At 58.3% G+C, this 25,116-nt stretch overlaps 1 protein-coding gene across 1 annotated transcript in view; it reads right to left on the reverse strand.

Annotated features, from left to right (window-relative positions):
* Nucleotides 1–11,603: 11,603 nt before the first annotated feature.
* LOC111144274 (POC1 centriolar protein A) overlaps nucleotides 11,604–25,116 on the reverse strand; it is a 68,705-nt gene continuing 55,192 nt past the window's right edge. Inside the window, exon 11 of the mRNA XM_022498507.1 lies at nucleotides 11,604–11,749. Coding sequence (XP_022354215.1) covers nucleotides 11,651–11,749 — 99 coding nt within the window. The 3' untranslated portion in view covers nucleotides 11,604–11,650. The remainder of the gene's footprint in view (nucleotides 11,750–25,116) is intronic.

A 25,116-nucleotide genomic window follows, 5' to 3' on the forward strand; every position in this document is an offset into this window, starting at 1 on the left:
GCCTGAGGTTACCAGTCAAGCTGTGGCAGGGGCTGGGCCCCAGACTAAGAACCCAGAGCTCCTTTCCCCCAGGGGAGAGGTTCCCAGCTGGCTCTTACTGCAACTCCCGGGGCGCTCCCACAGGAGGGGACCCAAGCACAGTCCACAGGGAACCCTTGCTCTTTCCCATTTCTGGAAGGTGGGGGCAGGGGACAGACTGGAGGCATGTGAACCTATTCACCCCATAACAAGAGGGGCCTATCTATACCTTGCACATAGCATCTGTGCTATCAAACGCTCTTCCCATGTCCCAGGCACACCTGGCCGATTCATCCCATAAGCCGGTTTCCGAATCCACCTTCACTGACCGTCACAACGCAGTCCCAGCCCTCCTCCCTCTCCCTGGCCCACCTTGCCAGCCTTGTTCCCAGCCCCTGCTCCGTTCCCCTAGCTGCAACCAGAGGCATTTTTTGAGAATGTGAATCAGACTTGGCCTTCTCCCGCTCCGGAGCTTCCCATCGTCCTGACAGAGTCCCAGCTCCTCTCCGTGGCCACTGTGGCCCTTGATGAAGCAGCTTGGCCCCTCTCCCCACTGCCCTGCCTCTAAGGGCCAAGATTGTCTGACTGCCCCCACTCTCTTTCCCTCACTCTCCCAGCCCCCCTCCCCCGCCCCCTTTGTTGTTCTCCTGCTCTGTCTCTAGGGCCTTTGCACTCACTGGTCCCTCTGTTGGAAACTTCTCCTAGTTCTTGCCTTTAAATACCTTCTTATCCTCCCCAAACCCATTTGTCTTCCAGAGCTGGAGTGGGCATCTAGGAAGTGGCTGAGCCAGCATTAGAACCCTGGCCTCCTTCTAGACTTTGTGTTGTCAGCCACCAGCCCATGGTCCCGTGATTTCAAATGCCTTTGGCTCTCCCCTGCACACTGGGTGATTCTGGAAGCCTCCCACCTCCATTTCCCACTTGGGCCTCTCAGCCTGCCCTGCATGACCTGTCTGGAGTCACTCAGTGAGATTACCTGGAGCCAGAAGAGGCTCCTTGCTGTCGAGGGATGGATTCCTGCTCTCAGTGTGCCTAGCAGCACCTGGTCCCCAATCTCCAGTGGCAGGCCTCAGTTTCCCTGTTTTGGAGAGGGCTCCCCTTCCCTGCCATCCAGGTGCGGCTCACCCTTTCTCCAAAGGTCAAGCCAAAATGCCCACCTCTTGGTGGACTCAGAGGGCCCTGGGTCCCCAGCCTGTGTTTCAGTCCTGTATATACCACTACCCACCAGCTGGAGGAGGGGCTGGCTTGGGGGTTAGACTCAGCTGGGAGCCCCACCCACTGACACTGAGGTCATCCCTAGAGGGCCAACAGCAGCTCAGCTGCCTCAGGAAACCAGGCAGGCCAGGCCAGCTTTCCTGGGTGTTCAGAAGAAACAGCAGAGGGGGAAAGAACCCAAGTGAGCTCAGGACCACCCAGTCCCTGCCCCAAAGCCACACATGAAGGCCAGAGCCCTTTCCTTCCCAAAGTCTGTACTCTGAGTTGATTCCCCCTCCCTCTTGTGAAACTTGGAATTTGGGGGTACCCAGGCCACCCAGGTCCTGAGGGATGCGAGCCCGGGCTTAGGGGGAGTAGGAGTCCTAAGCCATCTGCCCATCTATTGCCCTGGCCACCATGTTGCCCTTGGCCTCCTGCTCCAGGCTTCTGATCCTTCTGAGGCCACCTCTGTCCCGCAGGGCTTGGAGCCCTGCGTCTAGAGCAGGGGTGGGAGGCAGGAGGGTGTCTTTGACAGGCACTGCCGGCCAGAACAAAGGCCAGAAGTAGTGATGGAGTCAGGAGCGGCTGCCTGACTTCCGTTCTGTCCTGTCCGAGTCTGGGTCCCGTTCTGTCTTGGCTGAAGCAGCCTATGGTTTTCCCATCGGGAGAACCAGCACGGGCAGGGTCCTGACGGTAAAGCCGTTCCAAGCTTTGAGGCTGAGAGGGTGGAGGAGGGCTGGGAATTCCCAGGGTATCTGGCGGGCAGAAGTGCCAGGGGCCTGGGCTGGGTCTGCTGCGGGTGGGCCAAGGGGTGGAGACTGTTAGGTCTCTCTGTAGCCGCCAGGCCTAATTGCCTCATTAGTATCTGCCTGCCGCCTGGGCCTGTCTGCTTCCCTCCCCACCAGCCCACACAGCCCTGTTTTTCAGGAATCCCTCCTACGAGGCCTTGGTGAGGGTGACCACATGATCATGACAAGGCCGGAGAAATGGCCGGGGACCCAGCTGTCCTGGGCCAGGTGTGAGGTTGTGGGGTTGAGGCCTCAGCACCCGGTGCCGTCCCGCATGTGCTCAGCCATCTGGCTGCCTGGACTGGACGTGCTGCCACGCTCCCAGGTAGACGGGCACCAGGGGCAGCACCAGGAAAGGGTCTAGAAGACTCCCCTCCCCGGCCTGGCCCTATGCCGCCCTATTCCTGCCACAGGGGCACGTGCCCTGGGACTTGGCAGAATCCATCCCTGCAAAGGTTAAGATCTCCTGCGAGAGAAGAATCGAATGGACTCTGACTCTCAGGGCTCCAAGCATAATCCAAGGCGTGAGTGTGCCGTGCGTGTTGCGACAGGGTGGAAGAGGAGGGGTGGTGGGTGGAGATCGGGGTGGAGGGGGCCTGACCAAGAGAGACCTGATTCCACCACCAGCCTCTCCTCTCAGGGCCTCAGTTTCCTCCTCTATAAAGTGGGGGTGCGCTATACCATGCCAATTGCGAGACGGCGGGAGAAGCCCACCCCCTAGAGGGCCCCGCCCAGGGATGAGCACGTATCCCTTGGCTCAACCCTCTTGGGCCGGGACAGTGGGGAGAGGGCCCTGGGGGCAGGTGATGACCACCCCAGGGAAGGAAGCTTCCTGGAGCAGAGGGATGAGAAGGGGCCTGCGGCAGCTGTGCCAGGGAGTGTGCGCAGAAGGGGCTCGAGCAGAGAGGCGGGCCCCACAGGGAGGTGAAACAGAGACAGAGAAGACCGAGCACCATTGCTGGGCCTGGCGCTGGTGGCTGCCCTGTCCCGAGGCTGATGGCGGGGTGGGTGCGGTGGTGTGGACGCTCCCAACACCTGGGGCCTGCCGGTGCAGGTCCCATCCCGTGGGGCAAGGCCCTGCCCGCCGGCCTCACGCCTTTGACTCTGCGGCCACGCCTGCCCACCCACCTGCCTGCCCCCCCCATGATGAAGGGTGGGGAGGGAATCAGTGTCTTCAGGATCCTAACACCGCGCAAACACGATCCCACCTCCAAGCCTCGGCCACACCAACCCCCTGCTGCCTTCTTTCACCCTTCCTCAGCTGTCAACCCCATTCAGTTCCCACCTTTCGCTCAGACCCAGCAGACAATAGCCCCTGCTCTGAACTCAGAGAGCCTTTCCATCAGGGGGTTTTGACCCAGACCTCCTACCTCCTCAGGGCTTTTCCCAAAGTGGGATCCATGGAACACTGGGCCTCCCCAGTACACCTTGATATAAAAGGTTATGTGGGGGCACCTGGGTGGCTCAGTCAGTTAAGCATCTGCCTTCAGCTCAGGTCATGATCCCAGAGTCCCCAGATGGAGCCCAGCTTCAAACTCCTTGCTCATCGAGGAGCCTGCTTTTCCCTCTGCCTCCCCCGCTCCCCCTAATTGTGCTCTTTCTCTCTCTCTTTCTCTGTCTCTCTCTCTTTCTCTGTCAAATAAATAAATAAAATCATTTAAAAAAAAAGTTATGTGGTCAAATGTCTGGAAAACACTATGAGCGCTGTGGCCCAAACTGTCTGGCACAGAAGTGTGTTAAAGGCTCTGACAAGTCCTGCCAGGATCTAGCTGGGTTTATTTTGTTCATCTGGCATTTCCCAAACTCTGGAGACCACAGGGGGGACCTGGGTGGCTCAGTCTGTTGGATGCCCAACTCTTGATTTCTGCTTAAGTCATGATCCCAGGGTTGTGGGAGCAAACCCCCTGTCGGGCTTCACACTCAGTGAGGTGTCTGCTTGTCCCTCTCCTTCTGTCTCCCTGTCCCCTCAAGTAAATAAATAAATAAATAAAATCTTTTTTAAAAAACACCAAAAAATGCTGGAGACCACAGCATCAGTTGCTGACATGACCTCCACTATCTGCTCACAGGACTATGCCCTCAGCGTGTCCTTCAGGGGAGAAAGTGGCTTTACGTTGCCCAGTGGCTTCACGTTGCCCAGTGGCTTCTCACACCACATCTCTTCCCTGGAGTGTCCTTCCCATCTTTAGACAGGAAGCGGAGGGTCGGCAAGGTGATCATGCAGAGCCCCACGCTCTTCCAGGCTGCTATAGGACCCTGCAGTCTATTTTCCACCACAGGCCCAGCCCATACTGCCGCCGCCCCCCCCACCAACCCCAAACCATGGGATCAGAAGCTGGCTCGGTAGCCTGGTGGGGAGGCGATGATAAATGGACACGGTGGGGGGGGGCAGGCTGGAGAAGGAGGAGGTGAGCCAGACACCCAGCCATGCCTCCCCCAACCAGCAGGCACCAACCTTTGGCCCTGTCCAGCTCCAGTGGCCGCTGGCTCAAAGCTGCTCGGGGCCGGGCCGGGGTGGATGGGGAGGCTGCCGTGTCTCAGCATGGGAGCCATGGACAGGGCCCCCTCCGCAAGCCCAGGCCAGAGTTGGGTTACGAGCCCTGAGGGTCTCCTAATGAATTCCACATGTGAGTGGATGCCTCGGAGAGGAAACGAGGAAACGGGAAGGGGCTGGGGTTGGGGAGAGGGACCTGAGAGAGGATTGGAAACATGTGTGGAGGAGGAAGAGGAGGCGGAAAGGGGGAGAAGGATGACAGCAGCAAGAGGAGGAATCTTTATCCCCAGAAGTTCTGGTGCCTACCTCCCCACCACGAGGTTGGCTGCCAGGATCCCAGGCCCTCTAGGAGGCCCCAGGCTACCAGTCCCTTGGGGGAGTGGTAGGAGAGACCCTCTTTCAAGTGGAGAAAGCCCTAACCTCCTAGCCTTGCTTGGCTGGGGTTCTGAGCCATTAGGGGCAAGATAGAACAAGCTGGCGGGGGGTGGGGGGGACTTAAGGATGCTCCCTCAGAGCTAGACAGCCAGCCAGCAGCAAAATGCTCCTTGGGATCCAGCCCCTCTTGGAGCTGGTGTAGGGAGCTTCCCCTACTCCACCAGAGAGCCCTGGGGCGAGCAAGGCCACTGACATGTCAGCCCTGACCCCCACCTTTGCCGCTCTTGGCTAGGGGGTGGGCAGGGAGGCCTGGCCTGTAGGTTGGCTGTCCCCGCCCCCGTCAGGTGGGGGCCATGCACAGGCACCTAGACTGGCCTGACAGCTGGAAGCCTCATTAGAAGAAAGGTGTGTAGGGAGCCATGTTGACGTGTGTCCGTGTGGTGGGGGTGTTGTCCAGTGAGAGAGACCCATGGTGGTTAGTGCCAGAGTCTGGGGGCTTTGTGGGGTACAATGCATAACCGCCCCCGCCCCCCCACCCAGAAGCACTGGTTTTGAGCCCCAGGTTTCCAGCTGGCCCACCTTCAGGACTCCGATGCCAGGAGCCGAGCCCTTCAGCTTCTGCCTCCAGCCCCTTCTCCAGGCCATGTACTGGAGCCCAGCAAGGACAAGGCCTGCCCTTAGAGCTTTGTGTGAATTGTCTCAGTGAATCTTCTCAGCAGTCCTATGAGGCCACTCCTGCTCCCATCCCATGTTCTGGATGAGGAGGCTGAAGCGCAGAGAGGTAAAGTCCCAGCGTTCCTGGCAGCAGGAACAGAGTGGGTGCAAAGGCCCTGGGGCTGAAATGCACCAGGTATGGCCAAGGCTGCTATGGCTGGAGGGGCATGAGAAGAGGGCAGAGCGTGACAAGAGAGGGGTGGGGGCCAGTCAGGATTGAGGAGGGCCTCAGGGCCGTGGTCCGCCCTGGGGCCTCCACTGGCCATGGAGGAGGCTGGGGGACCACTGGAAGCAGCTGAGCATGGATGGCATGGGCTATCTTCCCAGTTCTTGCTTATTATTTATCACTTTTTATTCTGATCGCCTAGCAGCCCCTGGCCACTCTGATGAGAACAGATGGGGGAGCAGAAGTGGGAGACCAGGAAATGATCAGGCATCTCAGCAGGTTCTGGCTCCTTGGCGGGGGCTAGCTCTGGGATGGCCCGAGTGGTAGGCAGGCCCAAGCTTCTGGGGGAGGTTGAGAGGGCCCTCACCTGACCTGCACCACCTGAGGCTCCCATTCTCACCAGAGGGGCCTGTGGGGCTAAGGATACCTCAAACCAGAGGCACTTATCCCCCAACGGGAGACTTTAGAACATCTCTTCAGAAGCATGGGCATTCTTATAGGGGATCACAAATGGCTCTCAAACACACCCTAACTACCAGGGGTGCTAACCCAACCCTAGGACCAGGGCAACCCCAGGAGCAAAGGTCAGCTTCACGGTTTGAGCTAAGAAGTCCATGGCAGCAGCCCAGACACAGGCTGGCCCCAGCCTCTGCGACAGAAAGCACCTTCTGCTTCCAGGTAGTAGACGTATGTGACAGGCTGCCTGGAGGGTCTGGGAGGACTAATTAGACTGCTTTTCTGGCTCCAAGTTTTACAAGCTTCTGCGAAGCCAGTCTAGGAGCAGTTGTCACAGAAGGAAGATTCTGAAAGCTGAGCTGGGAATGGGGGGCACGACTTGGGCAGGAGGGCATGCCTTTGGGTGGGGTCAGGGTTTAAGGGGCTCAGTGCAGAGGTGGGGTGGGGCATCACAGTTCTAGAACTAGGTGGTTCTAGAGAGATGTGCCAGGGAGAGCCAGGGCAGGGAAAATTCTGGAAGAGGCCAGTTGAGCAGAGCATCAGTGGGACGCAGAGCCCTTGGCCAGACCTGAGACCAGGAGAGTGACATGGGCTGGATAAACACAGGCCCCAGTGCTCAGGGACATCCACGGCCCCGAAGGCTGTCCTGATTCCAAAGCCGAATCCAGGTACCCAGCCGGAGGAGAATGGAGCTGGACTAGGCCGACGTCAGGATGCGAGGCAGAGTGACACTGCTGGTGTGAGCCTCGGCTCCTGTGGGCCAGCCCCCTGCCTCCTGGCTACCCACGGAAGGTGCCCAAGTCCCACTTGCAGGAACACACACTGTGCCTGAAGGAGAAGCTTAGAGCCAAGAAAGGGAAGCTGCTGTAGAACAGGGCTTCTTTTCCTACCCAGGTTCTCTACCCAGGTGCTCAGATTTCTTAGATGGTAGGAGAATGGGGGTCGGGAGATGCATTCCTGCAGCCAGAAAGCACTCCCGGGCAGGTGGGGCTCAAGGTGGCCTCACCTGAAGTGAAAGCTCTCCTTGGCCTTGCTCTATAAATAGGTTCTTGGGAGACTGTTTGCACACAGAGGCTCCTAGCCCCAGGAGGGGCTGGCAGGAAAGCCTCCTAATGCCTTACCCCCGGCTCTCTGGCCTGGCTCCAGTCCTATCTTGAGCACAGGCTGGGCCCTCCTCGGTAGGGAGTCAGGGGCAAAGCCTCTAGAAGACTTCCCCAGAGTGGCCAAGCCAGTGAGCCTAGGTTGCCTGGGCCTCCTGGCTGGGGTGGGCTAGTGCACGTCAGGCAACGGGACAAGGCCCTGCGCCAGGGCCCGGTGCCCACAGGAAGTGGAACGGCACCCTGGGCCCCTGGGCCGCCTCCGGCCTGCCACTGCTGTCTTGGCCAGGGGGAACCCTCCTCAGCAGCCCGGGGCGGGTGGGGGTGGAGTGGGGGTGCTCAGTGAGAAGCCCTGGGGGGATTTCTGGCCCCCTTAAATGGCCACACACCAATTAAGGCAGGAGCCATCAGGGGCCCATCTTGAGCACATCATCTAGGAAAATGAGGTTAATGACAGTGAGCCAGGACAAGAAGGCCAGTGTGAGTCACCACGCTCTCGCTTGCTCAGTGGGCTGGGTTTCCGGGATTCCGGGTCATCACAACACCCACCCTGTAGCCCGTGCTGGCCCTGGTGGCGGCCTTGGTGACAGCCAAGGAGGTGGCCTTAAGAGTGCTTGCCTTTGGGGCGGGGGAGGGGCTGCCTTGAGCCCCTCTGCCTGCCAGCTGGCCCAAATCCCTCTTGCACCCCTGGGGATGTCCAGGGCAGGGCCCACTGCATCAAAAGATTGTAACTCTCGCCACCCAGAGTTCCAGAGCTAGAGGGACCCTGGGACCATCAGCACATGGACACATGGACCAACTTCCGGGGAAGGGGCCTGACCTGCTGGAAGTGACAGCACCCCAGGCTGGTGGAGGGGGATCACACAAGGACCACAGTCACGCTCTGTGCCAGTCACTGCTCTGAGCACTTCACATGCCCAATTAGACCAGCAGCACCTTCCAGATGGAGATGCCACAAGCTTAGGGAACTCATTGGAGATCTCAGAGCCAACAGGTGTCAGAGTCAGCATCTGGACTCGGGCAGTGGGTCATGGGGCCGTGACTCCCAGAGCGAACCCCTGGCTCCACTGCTCCGCCCTCTTGGTAGACAGACACACAGCCCACCAGCACGGCGAGGTCGGGAATCTGTGGCAAGCCGATCCTGGGACAGATGGACAAGGACGGTGCTCCGTAGGAAGATGGCAGTTTCCAGGTCAGCCTGGCCGGTCTGTCAGGACCTCATGGGGAGCAGACACTCGGGAATGAAAGGGGACTGGGCTTGCCATGGGTGACAACAGGACTCAGCCACTGCTCACTGGCTTGGTCATCCAGCTGGCCTGAGGGACCTCCCCCAGGGTCTCTGGCAGAAGTACAGGTTCATCCTGGAACCCCAAGAATCTGGCAAACATAGGTGGGGGAATCACAATTTAAATCACCAAACAGGGGGCGCCTGGGTGGCTCAGTGAGTTAAGAATCTGCCTTCAGCTCAGGTCAGTATCTCCGGGGCCTGGGATCGATCCCCGCATCCGGCTCCCTGCTCAGTGGGGAGTCTGCTTCTCCCTCTCCATCTGCCTCCCCGCCAACTCGTGTTCTCGCTCTCTCAAAATAAATAAAATCTTAAAAAAAAAAATCACCAATCACTGACACCTGTTCTTTTAGTTCACATTAGGAAAACTGGGCCATGAGAGGAGGGGGTGGTGGGAATTACCACTGGGATATACCTAACAAAACCCCCTAACCTCACCTCACCCTTCTAGCAAACAGAGAGAGAGAGAGATGCAATTTGGTTTTTCCGGAGCTCGGTTATCAAAATCCACAATCAGGAGAGATGGTGGCTGAGCAGAGGCATTTGCATTTCCAGAAGGCTGCTTTTGAGCTTGGCAGCTCTAGCGGGAGGTCTGGTAGGAGCCCCTACTACAGGGGAGCTGCTGGCGAGGCCTGGCAGGGAGACACCATCACAAGAAAGGCCCTGTCCCGTGGCCCCCAACCTTGCCAAGCCGCCTCAAGCCCACCCGGGCCCCATACTCCTCTCTCGCTTGTGAGGTCCCCACAGCCGACCAGCCCAGTGTTGCCCAAGTCAGGGTCCTGTAGTACCTTCACGGGGCGGGGAACGGGGGGTCAGAGCACCTTAGGGTCCTCTGTCCCCCTTCTCTCAGGGGCAATCTGGGCCCCTAGATCCTCACTCAGAGCAGTGAGGTCCCAAGTCAGGCCCCACAGGATCAAGAAAAGGAACTCTGGGCAAGAACTTGGCCCCTTCATAGCTTTGGCCTGTGCGTCACATGCTGACCCTCAGGCTTGGAGGAGGTGGGTCTCTGTGGTGATTCAAAGACAAGCGCTGCTCTCCGAGAACCATCTTGCCCCCCATTCCGAGTCTAGCTGGTGGCTGCATCCAGGCGGGTGTGTGAGTGTGCAGGAAGCCCGACAGGAGGGCCCTGCCTCTCAGACGGCCTGTGACTGTCTCTGGGAGAGCCCAGGCTGGGGCTTCCAGGGACCCAGACACCATTACCCCCAGGCCATTTCCCAAATCCCTGACAGGCTCTCAATCCACATTTTCTTCACAGAGAAACTCACAGCTCAATCCTGGCGTAAACTGAAGGCAGGGAGATGGTAACCTGGCCTGGCCCGAGCAAGAGCGGCCACACGCTGCTTGAAGACGTGGTTTCTGTCCTGCCGTCCCCAGTGAGGGGTACCATCTGTGTCCCTGCAGATGACCTCCCCCTGGACTGGTGGCTCAGATCACCAGAGCCCCAACACTGGGGTCTCCAGCTTCAGGTCTGGAAGCTCCCACAGGTCCAGCATGGGAGGGGACGACCAGACCTTCCCCACAAAGGCGTCCTGAGCAAGCTCCCTTAGCGTTGCCCAGAATCCCTAAGAGCCTTCACACAGGGGGAGCTCCTGACCTCCTGAGCAATCTGAGCGCCTTACCTGCCAACTCAGACCTGCAGGCCTGCTTGGCAGCCTCTTCCCCACTCACAGAGCTCCAGGGGAGGGGGTCTACCTCCTAAGCCCCTGGAGGGTACTTACCAGCCCTGCCTAAAACAAGAACTTGAGGCTCAGAGAGGTTATGTGACCATGTCAAGGCTACACAGCTGACTGAAGCCTGACCCTGGACTGCGGCTTTTCCCCCACCATCTGGGGGAATCAGCGTCCCCATTCTTGCCGTTCATCTGGGCTCCGTGGAGGCCGCCTCCATGTCAGCCCCAACTCCCAGCCTTCAGGCTCTGCTCCCAGCTGGAAGCTGCAGAGGCTGGGAAGCTCATTAGCTGTGTGGTACCAACAGCTCCTGAGATCTAACGCGGCCCCCCCGGCCCCCCAGGGCACAGCAGGTAGGTTGAAGGATAAATACCTTCCTGGCTGGCTGGGCCCCAAGAAGCCAAATGCCAGAGACAAGGACGGCACCCAGACATGCGGAGGGCACTCGCCCGGCTCTCTCTGTGCAGTGCACGGGAAGAAGCCTGTGGGAACCCTCCGGAGTAAATGGAAATGCAGCTGCCTGAGTCCTCCAGGACCCAACTGACAAAGCCGGCTGAGGCCAGCCAGAGGGAGGTGAGTGCTGGGCTGGGGCTCCAGCTGCCCTGGCTCCCCCAGTTCCCTGAGCAGATGCAGACAAGAGTGTCCCGAGTGCCCAAGGTGACCTGGCAAGGGCCCTCCGAAGCCACTGCTTTCATTCTCCCTTTAGGGGCCCTGAGGAGTGGGAGGGACACTGATGAGGTCTCACTCAGAACAAGTCACTTTTATGACAAGCTCAATAAAGTCCATTTTAATTTCAGATTCCTTCACCCACAGGCGTACAGAGGAGGAAGCCACTGGGCCCCAGTGAACACGTGTGGGGCAGAAATCCAGGCCACCGTGAAGCCACCGCCGCCCCACCGCATGCTTGTTCCTGGACTAACCTGACTCAGATGGCCCCCATGGAGCCTTTTGTCATATTTAGAGGAAACTCCTGGCTGGCCCATCCAATGGGCAGTCAGTCCACTCCTAAGCTGTCATGGGTGCGAAGAGCCAGGCATTCAGCAGAGAGGGCGACAAAACCCCATAAGGTGGCCTGGGGGCGACCTCTTCTGGGGGGAGGGTGTGTTGTGATCTTCGGGCCCATTAGGACTCCGAGGTAGCAAACATTTTCAAGTGACTCCTTCCCATTAAACCAAACGCAGTCCTCTGTGTCTGTGCGGGCACTGCCCAGAGGGGCCTTCCGCTGGCAGGTGGCAAGCCTCCGGGGGCAGAGAGCTGGTGGGGGACAGAAGTGCCTAACCTCGGGGGCTCAGCTGAATCCCTTTCGTTTATTGACCCAAGTCCCCCAGTACAAATCCCCGGCCTGCCATCCCCCCCCCGCCCAAATCGAGCAAGCTCTTGATCCTGGCTCCCCTGATCACGGTGGTGTTCTCTGCATGATTAGCTGCTGGTTCTCCAAGCACTGCTTCAGCCTGTCTTCCGTCAGCGTTAGCCGCTGCTCCAGGATGGAGACCGTCTGTAAGACAAATGGCACAGTCAGGCCTCAGAGGACAGAGGGGCTACAGGGCTGCCCTGGGGATCCCCTCAACCAGTCCTGTTCGGCTGCCCAGCCTGTTGTCCTGCCAGGTCCCTGTCTCCGATGGCTGCTAGGGACAGTTCTGGCCTTTGTGTCTCCTCCTGGTTCTGCATGGCTGTCCTCTGATGTCTGCAGGCAAGGGGAGGACACAGAGAAGGGAGGCAGCGGGCCCCACAGCCTTGGTCATTCTCCAAGACAACCAAGGGTCAGGATCTCCAGCCCCGGAAGTCTGGCCTTTAGATGGGAGTCCAGAGCAGAACCACTTCCTCATTTGGACTAGGCTTCTGTCCACAATCAACTGGAGATCACCACCCATCTCCATTCCAAAGATAAGAAAACAACACCCCCAAATAAAGGCACCCCATCTGGGTCCTGCCCACGTCTTAGGCCCTTCACCTCCACACCTGGAGGGGCTTCCCAGGCTGGGAGGTGAGAGACTGAGCAACTCTGAGCCTAGGAGGGCCTCTGCCTATCTGAGTCCAATGAGGACCACTGCAGGAATAGGTCGTCTGAGACACAGGCCCTAACTCCATCTCTGAGCCCCTTTTCTCCTCTGTAATGGAAAGGACAATGCCAAGGTCACAGGAATCCCGGAGCCTAGGAGGTGACTCAAGATGGTGGCCAGCACTTCTTAGCTTGACCCATGCTGGCAACGCTTGTCATCACGTTGGCTTCCGGAGGCTGAGCCCGTGGCTCCCTGTCTTCTCTTGCCCACCCCAGCATGGCTGGCCTGTGGACCTAGCCGTCTGGCTTGCCAAACGCCCCTAGTCCCACGTGCCGGGAAGGCATGTGCCTCATGGGCCGGGGCCAGTCTTACAGACATGGCTGCTGGACAAGGCTGTAAAAAACGTGCCCACCTTCTCTGGCTTGGGACGGAGTGCTGGCAGAGGGGCAGTGCTGTCTGGGAGCCCGTGTGCTCCCCACAGAGCAGCTGGCTCACTGCCCTCAAGGACTCCTGCCCAGGACCTGCCCACCAGTCACACAGCCAGGCCCAGCCCTCGCCAAGCTGGCCATGATGGCTGAGTTCTTCACCTCCTCCCCGAGGGCTGGGTGAGTGCCTGTGTAGTGCCAGGCCTGCACCAGGCCCCGGGTGAATCCGCCATAAGCGAGGCAGGCTTGGTCCCTGTGCCGTGCAGCTAGCTGACAGCCAGCAGAAAGGGGTCAGGTTAAGAAACAACACTTTCTATTAATTTTGCCCATTTGTCTATGGGCTTTCCCAAGAGGTTCTGCCACCTTCCCTGAGGCTCCAAAGAGGCTCTGGGCCTTGGTCCAAGGAAAAGGAAACTTTCCTTTCATACATTTAATAAACCATTGAAACATTTTGGGAAGGAGTTTACCCTCTCGGGCAGCTATAAATTCTCGCAGCATCCCGCATGGATGTTGGCTGCTCACAGAGGCTGCTCCTCAGGGCGGCTGGCCGTTCCTGAGGGAACTGACCTGGGCTGCAGGGGCTCTGAACCCGGGGGTACAGGCCTGAGCCTGAAAAGGAGCATTGCACCCCAAGAGGCAGAGCCGGGCTGAAGGGAACAGTCACACTCCCCCTGTGCTGGCCAGAAGCCGCTGAGGGGTCTGTACCTCGTAAAAGGGGCGGCGGAAACAGCCCCTGGCTGGCCCAGAGCAGCATTCCTGGAAGTTTCCACTGGCTGCTGTGAAACGCGCGCTGAGCCAAGCTCCAAAATCCTTCCCCATCCAGACTTTTTCCGATGGCCCTGGACTCCAGGTCATAGTGGGGGAGCCAGCCTGCTCTTCCTCCGTGCCCAACCCTTCCCCGCCCTTTTTAACTTTCCACAGGGACCGAATCCGCAAATGTGGAGGCAGTGGGTGCGGGGCGAGTGTCAAAACCGGGGGTGCCACGCATTTCACGAGGCCTTCACTTAGTTCCGCGGGGGGCCCATGCTTCTGCTCAGTAGAAATATGGCCATTTGTCCATATTATACTTCTTTAAACATAACTGCACATCCATCTCTCCCTTTGAAGGAGGGTGCCTGCTGGTTGTGGGCCCTCCCCTGGGGAGCTTTGAGGCCGTGCTTCGTGGTCTGTTGTAGACAGAAAGGCTTCATGTCCACGACTTCTCAAAATCTGCAGCTCCCCTCCTCCCTGCCGTTCTCCTGCCTCTCCCCTTTTCCAGCTGCGACCGACTCTGGAAGAGTCATCATCTCTGTTTGGTCTCTACTTCTAGCGCCCCCTGGCTCTGCCCAGATGCTGAGTGACAGTCACCATCCGGGGATGAGGTCCACCAGGCTCTTCGCACTCACATTTGATCCCACCTGACGCCCGTCTGAGCCGGAAGGATGGGCCAGGGAGAGGAGGACGATTTTTGGATTATCTGTATGTTAGAATGCTGTCTGATGTTCTCTGCTCCACAAGTTTTCCTTAATAATCCTATTCTAATAAAGCATGGGGTGTCGTTTTCATGGAAAATGGTGGCTCTCAAGGTCAAGTGAAACCTAGAAATCCCAATGCCTGATTTTGCTGATGTGCCTTCCCTCCGCAACGGAAAAAGATCTCCCCTGAGACCGAATGGGTGCTTTTGGGGCACTCAAGGAACAGAGGTCAAACATGCTCAGGGTTGGCGGTACAGACAGCAAGAGGGCGGGTGGGCCATCTGCAGGGACTCAGCCCAGGCCACTATGGTGCCACCAAGCCTCCCAGCTGCTGGGGCCTCTGGCGGAAGGGGAAAGCACTGGGGATAGCACATGCGTGGGCAAGGGCGTCCCCAGCAAGGACTGGTTCCAGGCCGTACTGCATGGCCTTGTTCACATGTCAGGCATACCACAAGCCTCAGTAAATACATGCTGCCTCAGCATTCAGAAGGCAGAGGCCGTAGTCCATTCTTCCAGCTGCCCAGGGCCATGCCAAGCAGGCTGCTCACCCTGCCTTGCACTCTGGGTCCTGCCACATGGTGCCCAGAGATGAGGCCCACCTGCTCCAGAGGGTGGAGAGGCGCACTACTGAAGCAAACAGCCCCACAGTCTTCCAGACACCGTCACCCCTGCCCCCAACCCAACCTCTCACCCTCCTTCCACTCAGGGCAAATGAGGGCTGGCCTCGCAAGCAGCCCCGAGGCCCACAGGCCCCTCCCCTTTCTCTGTGCAGAGGAGCGGTGGGCGGAGGTCTGGTCCCAGGCTCTCCCCCTTATAAGTCCCATAGCTTGTTAAGTCTCCAAGGAGGTCTGGTGGCAGATGCCAATGAGGGAAGCAGCCCTGACTGACCCAGCTGTCTGGAGGCCTCTGCCCTTGCAGCAGGGCAAAGGGAAAGTGGAGAAGCGGCTGAGGAGGCCAGGGTTCTGGCTGCTGGGCAGACCTGTCTGGGCAAGGTGACCCATCTCCTAGGCCTCCTGCATGCTGGAGTCCAAACTCCTTCGGAAAGGTCCCTCCTGTCTGTGGACTGTGGAGAAACCAGGCAACTCATTCCCTCTCTCTGGGCCTTGTGCCATCTGGGCAGCTTACTCGAGTCCCCGCTGTAAATGGAGTGAGGAGTCCAGACTTGAAGGGAGAATGGTGGGAAGACCCAGGACAGGCTCAGGGGAGCCGGGAGGGGTGGGGTGGGTGGGGGGGTGGCGGTCATCTCATGATTTCTGACACACTCGGCTCCAGGGGCCGCTCTTGGTAGCTGCCGTTCACGGAGAGCTCATGATACTCCAAGCACTCCTCAAAAACCCTCCGGGGTGGGAGGCTTCATCATCCCCATTTTTCACATGAGGAAACCAAGGCACGCTGCTATTAAGCGCTTGCCTGAAGTCACACAGCTTATGAATGACAAGCCAGGGCCATGAACTAAGGGGGCCCAGCTTCAGAGTTTGGGCTAAAGCACCGTGAGCTGCACCTTCGCTCTGTTCCTGTGGTGAACGAATAAGGTGAGGCCTGGCCTTCCTCCTCCCCCTGCTCCAGCCATGCCTGAAGGGTACCAGCCATGTAACCCCAGGAGGCCTGTGTGTCCCCCGACCCAAAGCCCAAACTCAGGCAGTCTAAGGAGATCCTCGTGCAGTCTGTCCTTATCCATCAGAAGACACCTCTGTCCTGTCCAGGTCACCCAGCCCAGTGGCTCCAGATTAAATGGAAACGAACAACTCCCCCAGCGTCACCCAGCAGCCTCCTCACACCATCAGGCCACCCTCAGAGGTGGCTCCTAGGCCTCAGATGCCCCCAAACCCCACAAAGCATTCTCTCACCTGACTGGATATTTAGGTTTGGAATTATCACAAAGTCACAATTTTGGCTACAAAAAGGCAATGTTATATGGACAAAAGGGACATTATCAACAAGAACCTTTTAATAGATATGTGATGAGAAACCACCCGAAAACTTGAATTTTAGATGCTTTCTTTCACTGGGGGCCGTGTCACTCAGCATAAGTGACCAATTCCCAAACACGCCATGGAACTCACCCCATTCCCTGCTCGTGCCCCACCCTTCACAACACGGGGCTTGACTACTCTCTCCCTGAACCACAGTGACAGGAAGCAGAATTCAGACCCCACTGGGGCGCCTGGGTGGCTCAGTGGTTTAAGCCTCTGCCTTTGGCTCAGGTCATGATCTCAGGGTCCTGGGATCGAGCCCCGCATCGGGCTCTCTGCTCAGCCTGCCTGTCTACTTGTGATCTCTCTGTCAAAAAAAAAAAAAAAAAAAAAAATCAAACCCCACGCCTGGACACCATCACCCCTCATCTAACACTCTCTACTTCCAAGGTCACAGCCTTCACCTGCCAGCTACAGGGGAGCTTCATTGGAGGGGGGCAAGGTCACAGGAGACCCAGAATCTTCATTCTCAAAGTCACACCTGGTCAGCGGGTCACCTTGGAGGGCTTGTTTCTGAACCACATTCTGCTGCTGCTGTCACTGGCGACTTCCAGGATGCCACAGCCCTGGTCATGGGAAATAGTGCCCTTAGGAACATTCCTGCTTGCTGTTCAAAGTATTCTGTTGTTCCTCTAGACTGAGGCCTGGCACACTCAGCTTGCTGCCCACTTTTGTAAATAAGGTTTTATTGCCATGTCCACCTGTTTACATACGGTCTATGGCTGCTTTCTGGCAAGGATGGGGTTGCACGGTTGTGACAGAGACCCTCTGGCCCACAAAGCCTGATAGCTACTGTTAAGAAAGTTTGCAGACCCTTGCCCCAGACTCTCTTCACGCTCAGCCTCGGCACGTGATCCCTGGGCTGACCTAGGTCACCGAGGTTGACAAGGGCACACACAGACTCGGCGGGACCCATGGGGTACACACCCCATCCAGAGGCCAAGCACTAAGCAGCAGGACAGAGCAGGAGGGTGTGCTGGGAAGAACCGAGGGGTCTGGGTGCGGGAAGGGAGGAGTGAGCAAAGGCTAAGAAGGAGTTCACCAGGCAAGCAGGCAAGGAGGGTGCTGGGCCCAAAGGATCAGTGAGCACAGAGCCCAGAGGAGGCAGGGAAAGAAAGGAACAGGAGGGACAGAGCAAAGGAGGGCCCTGTGCAGGAATGAGGAAGGGACTCATGGAAGCAGGAGATGGGGCAAGGCGCTGCTGGCCACGCCAGGCGGCCTTGTCTTCAGCCTTAGAGCACAGGATGGTGTTGGTGGTCCTAGGCTGAGTGGGGAGCAGACCCCTCTGGCTGCCACACGGGGATTCTCTGGGGAGGGCCTGCATGGCCCTGGTTAGGCGTGTTAGAGGCCTAACCAGACACACCCACGAGGTATGAACTGCCAGCACCTGGTGGTAAGTCGGGGGGGGGGGGGTGGGAGAAGGGACAGCCCTCCACAAGAGAGGTGAGAATGGGCTCCGGAGAGGACAGGTTAAGTGTGAGGCCCCTCTGAGAGCCCGGAGGGGGCCCGGAGCCAGCAGCAAGGCTATTTTGTTTTGCTGACATCATCTTCACTGCTGGGGTCAGAGTGGGGGACACAAGCAGGGAGAGCAATGGACCCATAAGCCCCTGGGTCTCAGACAGAATTAGGGGCACAAGGATGTCAGGGACACCGCTGAAGCCCCCTGGAAAGCAGCCTGGCCCCTCAGTGGTTGACGAAGAAGGGACAGCCCAGCACAGGGGACCAGACAGGGAGGAGGGTGATAGAGGTGTTGGGGACCGAAACCATGAGCACGAGGGAGGCCAGCTCCAGCTGGGGCAGGGAACTGTTTCTAGCCTGACTTGGCTGCCTGAGCTCTCCAGAGGAAAATCCTCCCGGGAGAGGCTGAACAAGGGCATCCCACTTGAACCCTCAGGGGACAGCAGACACTGATCTGTCCCCTGTCAAGTCAACATTAACAGGCAAGCAGCTTCTCTCACTCACAGTTCAAGACGTGTAAGACGGTTCATGTAACACCCTGAAGGGCCTTCTGAGTGGGGTCTAAAAATAACCGATTTTAAAGTGACAAGCTTGTATTTTTAGTCCCCTAAGAACCTGAGTGATGCTCAAAGAAGCCGCACCAAAATGCCAGTCCTCAGCCACACGTCTGGCACCCAGGGCCCCCAACTCCAAGTGGGAGACAACACAGCACGGGGGACATTTCCACAGACACCATGGCTCCATACCTCATGGCCTTAGATGCCTTCTACCGACAGGCATCCAGGTCTCCGATGCCTGCCTGAGGCCGTGGGGCTCTGGCAGCTGGAACAGCAGAGCCCAGCTCACCCCACACTGTCCCCATGCCCCCCAAGGGCTCAGACAGGCCAGTTTAGGTGCCCTACGAGGTACAGCGCCTGGGGTGTGCATCTCCACTAACTTCCGAGGTGGCCAAGGGGAGGCCCCGACTCCTGGTGTGTGACAGGGACTCAGGAAACGGTAGTGCCGTCAGAAGCCAAAGTGGGTTTGCAGGGCATCTGCCTGAGCGGGCTGGTGCCAAGGCTGGGGAGCCAGGATGCGCCCACGGGCTCTGCACGGGCATCGTGTGGAGGTGAGAGTCCAGTGCTCCCTGAGAGAAGGACTCCTCCACCCTCAGAGGCCCCGCTCGCCCCATGGAGCAGTGTGCAGTCCTCTGGGGACCACTCTCTCCCTACCAGTTCTGCCATCGTGCTCTCCCTGGGCTTGGTGGGCTTCTCCTCTGTCCCTTCTGCCTACTTCCTGGCCCCCAACTTCCTCACGGAATGACCTCCCCGTCTTTCAGCCCTGCTAGGTTCTTATTTCTCCCCAGACTGGTTTCCTATTGAGGCGGGCTTGTCCTGCATTTTTTTCCTCAGCTCCTTTCCCTAGTCCTTGTTTCTACCTGCTTTTCAGGTCATTTTTCATCCCCTTTTCACTTGTGTTTGGGGACAAGGCAAGAAAAGGAGCAGGATGTATTCACACAAAGTGAGATCCAAGTGAAGTCCAGGACCCTGACACGGCTCACCTACTCTGGGGCTGACAGACCTGGTTAGGAGACCTCCAACTCTGACCAGGGCTTGGGAGGCCTTTGTGAGGAGACAACACAAGATGGGCTGAAGGAAACGAATTCCAAACCCCCGGTACAGCAGGTACAAAGGCCCTGAGGCACAGAAGAATATGGTGCACTTAGAACCATTAAGGAGCTCAGTGTGGTTGGTCTGGAGTGGCTGAACAAGGAAGAGAGTGTGGTGGCCATGGGGAAGGTGGAGGAGGGGCCCCAGGGCCCTCAGCCACAGGGGACAGGAACAGGGAAGCCTCCACTCCCTGGCACTGCCTTATCACACTCACAGGTCTGAGCAAGTTTCAGAGTGGCCAGTTCTCAAAGCTGATTCCAGAGCGAGTCTGGGCAAGAGGCTCAGCCCGGGAACTGACCATGGCCAAGTGGCGCCTCAGCTGGAGGTGAGACGGAAGGGAGTGACCTGGCACTTCAGAACACAGACCCAGGGCAAACCCTCCGAGCCAGGGCACCTTCTGCAGCTGCTCCTCCGCCCAGAGCACGGCTGCTACCTCGACCTTTGCTGAAAGTCTCTCTCCTATATAGCCTGCGGGCAAATGTAGCAGCAAAACCGGAGCCCAACTTCCATAAAGCCCCGAGGGCACCACAGTACACCAGTGGGGCCCTCCGGACATCCCCACATCTATCAGGTCTGTCACCTGCCGCCAGCAAGAGACTCTGGCTCGTGGGGGCTTCTAGGCACTGGCGTGGCTGCCGCACCTGTCCTGTCTGGGCTGGCTTCTGGCGAAGCAGCTCGGCCACGACTAACAGTGAGTAACGTTTTGGAAGGCGGGAGAAAGATGGAGGGAGACCAACCAGCCGTTCTATGTGCACTTCTCAGCTATCCAGCCAGTTCCTTACAGAACGCTCCTGCATATGGAGGCCGTGCCCCAGCTTTTCCCACAGCACCCCCCGACCCCATCCCAGGCTTCTCTCCCACAGCCCCCCACCCCAGCCAGGGAACTTCTCCACCTCCGCCCTCCTGCTCTCAGTAGAGCTCTGGGTACAGCACAGGGCCCCTCCCAGGCCTCCCAGACCGTGGAAGACAGGTGGCCCAGAAGTGACACCCCCCCACCCCCACAAGCACTCTGCCAGGCTCGGGGCACAGTGGTGAGGGGAACTAAACCTGTCCCAAGACAGCAGTGTAGCTGAAAGCCAAGAGACGGAGCCACCAGTGCCTGAAGGGGGCAAGACGGGCAGTGAGGCAAGAGGGCGACGCGGTTGGGGTGGGGGGTGCCACTTGTGCAGCTGTGTGCCAGGGCCACCGGGTGGGGAGAAAGCCGGAGGGGGGTAGGTGAAGTATGCAGGGCGGAGGCAGCCCAGGGCAAAGGCCCAAAGGCTGGGAGAGGGCAGGGGGAGTGGTGAGCACAGGGGGGTGCTGGAGCAGAGGAGGGCTGGAGAAAGGGCTGACCGGTGCCGGAAACCAGTCCCGTGACTGGACCGTGCTGTCCGCGACCCCTGGGCTGCTGAATCAGGTTGGGCAACGCCCTCACCTCAGGGCTCTGCTCGAGGATTGCCCTCACCGGATCCAGGCAGGCTACCCCTGCCCCAGGGCCACCCCCTCTGCTGCCTCACCTTCCCGGGACTCCTGGGTCACCCTTCCCCTCCACCTGCTTCTCCCATGTCACTTTCCTGTGCAGGAGCTCAGGGCTAAAGGCTGGACTCCAGGCCCGCACTGCCTGTTACCACGGCTCTCTCTGACCAAAGCCCCACTCCAGCCGTCTTCCCCCTGAAGACCTCCTGGTCCCATCCCACACTCGGTGCCTGTCCTCCTCCTCTCCGCCGATGTCCTGGCCACAGCACGGGGGCGGGCCCTTGGAAAATGCTGCCATGGTAACCTCCGATCCCCACCTTTATCCTGTGGTAAGAGCACGGGCTCCGGGGCTGTTCTTCCTGGGTTCAGATCTGAACTTGACTCCTAGCTTGCTGAGCGGCCTTGGGCAAGCTACCGGACTCAAGGTTTCAGATTCCTCGTCTGTACAATCCATCTCTCTGGGCTCCACTGTAATCCTGTACTAACAGCTCATATTTATGTGGCCCTTGCTCTGGACACGGGAGTGTACTATGGGCAACATGGCTCCCCACCTCACAGTGGCCATGGCGGAGCTCTGGGCTGCAGGGGGCCTTGCACACAGATGGGGCTTGATGGGGCCCTGAAGAAGGCAGCCTGTGGTCAGGCCTGGTAGGGACTGAGCCATCAGGGCACGTGGTGGTCTGGCTGCTCCTTAAAGTTCTCTTGTGACGGAAAGTTCCTTTTAATCACTTCCAGGCTTGTGGTTGCTTTGGGCTCCTCGGTCTCCCACGGGGTGGGGGGGGCATCCCAGCCCCCGCCCCCCACCCCAGAAGCCAGATTACTAGTGGTAGTGTCCCAGGCGCCCTGGGGCTTCAGGAGAGGGCACAGCTGCCCAACCACACCACTGGGGACCCTGATGCCAGGCTGTGGGAAACATCCTGGCGTTGGCCATTGGCTCAAGGCCCCTATCTTGACTATGCCGCACAGAATGTCGAACTTTCCTTTGGTTTCATTGCAAAGATGGAAAAATGTGGAATTAATCTCCCCCATAGCATGGTTTTGACTTCACTCAGATTTTAAAGATCTAAAACAGATGCAAGAAAAGGGGAATCTCTTTGCTGTGGGGTCTTGTGAGCTATCAAAACAAAGTGGGTTTGCCAGGTTAAGCGCCCGCACAGCTCTGCCTCGTCTCCTGCCAGTTCCAGCTTTGTCTGCTGGTGTACGTCTGTGTGAGCACACACACGTGCATGTGCACACGCAGTGCCCTATCTTGGGGATGGTGCCCGGGCCAGCCAGTTGCCCTATGTCTGCGGGGTAAATGCGGGCTGGAAGGGCCAGCACACCTTCCTGAGAACGGGGCTGCTGGTCTGAGCCCTGCCCTTCCCACCAGCCAGGGCTCTGGCTCTCTGTCCCAGCCTCTGTAAGGCGCCCCATCGTCTGTGGCACAGGGGCCTTCAAGTTGAATGTGCAGATGCTGGCCTTTGACAACCTGTTGACCTCCATCAATCTAAACGTCAGCTTCACGAGGACAGGGGTTTTTGTCAATTCTTGCTCATCGCTGTCCTCCTGTTTCCAGGCACAGCTCCTAGCACAAAGTAGGTGCCACACGGGGCGCTGGATGGACAAATGCCAGGCCCTGAGTGCCACGGAGATGCAGAGAATTTGGGTCCTGCCCCAACCAGCCCAGGTCCCCAAGAGCCCGACTGGCTGGTAAGGAACCCGCTCCCCTCCCCCTAGCTTGGGCCTTGGACCTGGGAGGCTTGAGGGAACAGTGGGGGAGGGGTTGGAGGGTAGGTAGGACGGAGGGGCCCCTGTCAGCTGGCCTTGGCCTCAGCAGGATGTGGGGGTGCACAGAGTGGGCTGGGAGTCCAGGAAGCAGCCCATTTCCTCCCCTTCCCACCTCAGACCTCATTTGATGAGGGCTAACAGCTCCGAGCCCTGAACTGTAGAGGGGAAGAAGGAGACTCCCTCTCACGCTGACATCTGACAGACTAACTTGTCTAGGATCACACAGAGTCAATACACAACAAAATGTGTTTTTGAAGAAATTCCTCCCAATATCTCCAGGCTCGGCAACTGTCTTTTTACCCAACCCTTTTCACCCCCCAGTTTGCTGCTAACAACACAAAATGAGCCTTTGTCTCTTGAGCCCATAGGTCCATGTTTCTGTTTCACATTATCTCAGGGATATAGGATTTCTCTGACGTTTCTGCATCCCCCAACCCCCACCTCTACGGAGGATTAGCTCTCCTCGGGAAGTACATGAAACACTATTTTCTATTGGTGGATTAGCCATGGGATTAAGGAATCTTGGCTAATTTACCTTCCTTGTGGCTTAAAAGCAGCTCCTTTTAAATGAACACAGGCTTTTCCATCTTACTACTTACCCACAAAAGAGAAGCTATTAGAAGTGGGTCCACTCACTACCATCCATAAAACCAAATGCTCCTGGGACCCATGGGGGCCTACCTGCACCACAACAGAAGATCTGAGCTGCGTATCCCACCCACACTGGCCTGAGTGCAAGGTCATCTCTTTGTCAGCCCTGGGCAGGCCACCAGGGAGGCAAGGGTCTAACGGGACAGCCCCAAAGTGCAGGATGCTAGTCACTGCTGGGCCAGAGGCTCTGCTGTACTCTGACCCCAGGGTGAGTCCAAACAGGGCCGAGCATGGGGCGTGAACCTTGGCTTTTGACCACTCCTGCATTCTGTTTCTTTGGAAGCTGACTTTTCCAACAATCCATAAATGAACGTGGTAGTTAATTTACCACAACCCAATAAAACACCATCATCCCAAGTCAGACAGACTGTCAGGTGGTTTGCTGGAGGCCTCAGGACAGCTGGGCAAGTCAGGCAGTTAGCCCCAGCCCAACAGGACCAGCTCAGGCAAGAAGGGCTCACAGGATTTCCCTGCCCTGCCGAGGACCCACTGATCCATGGTAGGAAACCTAGCCTCTCATCTTTAATGGTTTTCTGGAGCCATCAGCTGGGCCCAAATCAGAAAGGAGGCAGGCATGGACCCGCTCCTCCAAAAGCCATGCCTCCCTGAGTTTAAAGCATCTTTCTGCCTTTCCTCCCCCGTCAAGGAGAGGATCTGTACTGGCCGTCCAGGCCCGGAGAGGGCCCTCCGAGGGGCTGGGGGAAGGAAGGGGCCAGCCTGACTGTAGCTCTCCCTGCCCCTGCTCTAGCGGTGCCTCATTTGGGACAGTGCCAAATGGCCACAGGGTCAGCTGTGACTTGGTTCATCGCAGAGCCATGCAGGCCTATATGGCACTGCTTGTCCAACCAGAAGTCATAGGGCCCTTCTTGTGGCCAGCACTTAACCCTTCCCTGGAAGGCGCCTGGGTCCCGAGAAGAGTGCGAGCAAACCACCCGCAGTCCCCTTCTTCCTTCCTCTAGAGCAATCCTGGAGTCAGTCTGAAAGAGATGCCCCTGCATGGGCCCTGTTATCCCACTTCAGCCCCTGCTCCCCCACCCCTCCCCCCACGCCGCCCACCCCAAGCAGGCTTGGGGCCTCACAGGAGAAATCTCCTGGGACCGTGAACATTCTGGGCCCCGGAGGTAACCACAGCCGTCCCAAGCCCATCTGGTGGGCGGGGGGCCTCCGATCTGCAGCCTCTTTGGAGAGGAATGCTTTTTGCCACAACCGCAGACGGCAGAGAGGACAGAGCTGCCATGCACTCATGAACGTGAGCTTGGCCTGTCTTTGAGTGCCTCGAGCAGCGCCAGCCTTTGCTTTTTGCAAAGCCAGAGGGGCCTGTGGATACATGGCCCAAAAGAGCAACAGGGTGGGGGAAGGGCCAGGGCCCAGCCCCTTTGCAACCGGCTGGAGTCAGACTCCAAGTATGCCTCTGACACAGACCACAGTGTCTTGTCCCCAGGAAGCAGCCTCTTGACAGAGGAAAAACAAATCTCGTCTCCAAACCCCCAAGTGGCGGGAGCGCAGGCTGTCCTGAACTTGATTTTGGCCCAAGGGCAGCTCTTGAATGTCTGTACAGAGGAGGACAGCTAGACCCTCTCTGGACTAGGTAGGCCTGGTGGCCAGATAAGCTGATGTGGAGAGAGGCACCACGTTTGTGGGAACCCACAACCACCACTCCAGGCCGCTGCCATCGGAGGGCTGCACACACCCTATAAACGGGAGTCCTGGCAGGGGATGGGGCAGCCGGGCAGGCTGACTTTCACTCTACACCCTCCCGAAGAGTTCAGTCCAGGCGCACCTGGGAGGGCCAGCCCCCAGCTAAAATGGCACAACTGCTTTAAAATCGAGTCTGTTTGTACAAACAACAGTTCATCTGCCCAGGAAAGAGGTACACCGAGAGCCCCCAAGAGGGGTCAGGCGGGCCCTGCGTTCCCACCTTCCCTGCCAGCATGGAACTAGGTGTCTCACCCAAGCAGCCCATCAAATTGGGAACCACCAGGACTATGGTGGGGAGGGTCGGGATGTCTCAAAATAAACAGGCCACTCCC

The sequence above is a fragment of the Enhydra lutris genome, unplaced genomic scaffold (assembly GCF_002288905.1).
Source record: "Enhydra lutris kenyoni isolate GAN:26980312 unplaced genomic scaffold, ASM228890v2 scaffoldscaffold10, whole genome shotgun sequence".
NCBI lineage: Eukaryota > Metazoa > Chordata > Mammalia > Carnivora > Mustelidae > Enhydra > Enhydra lutris.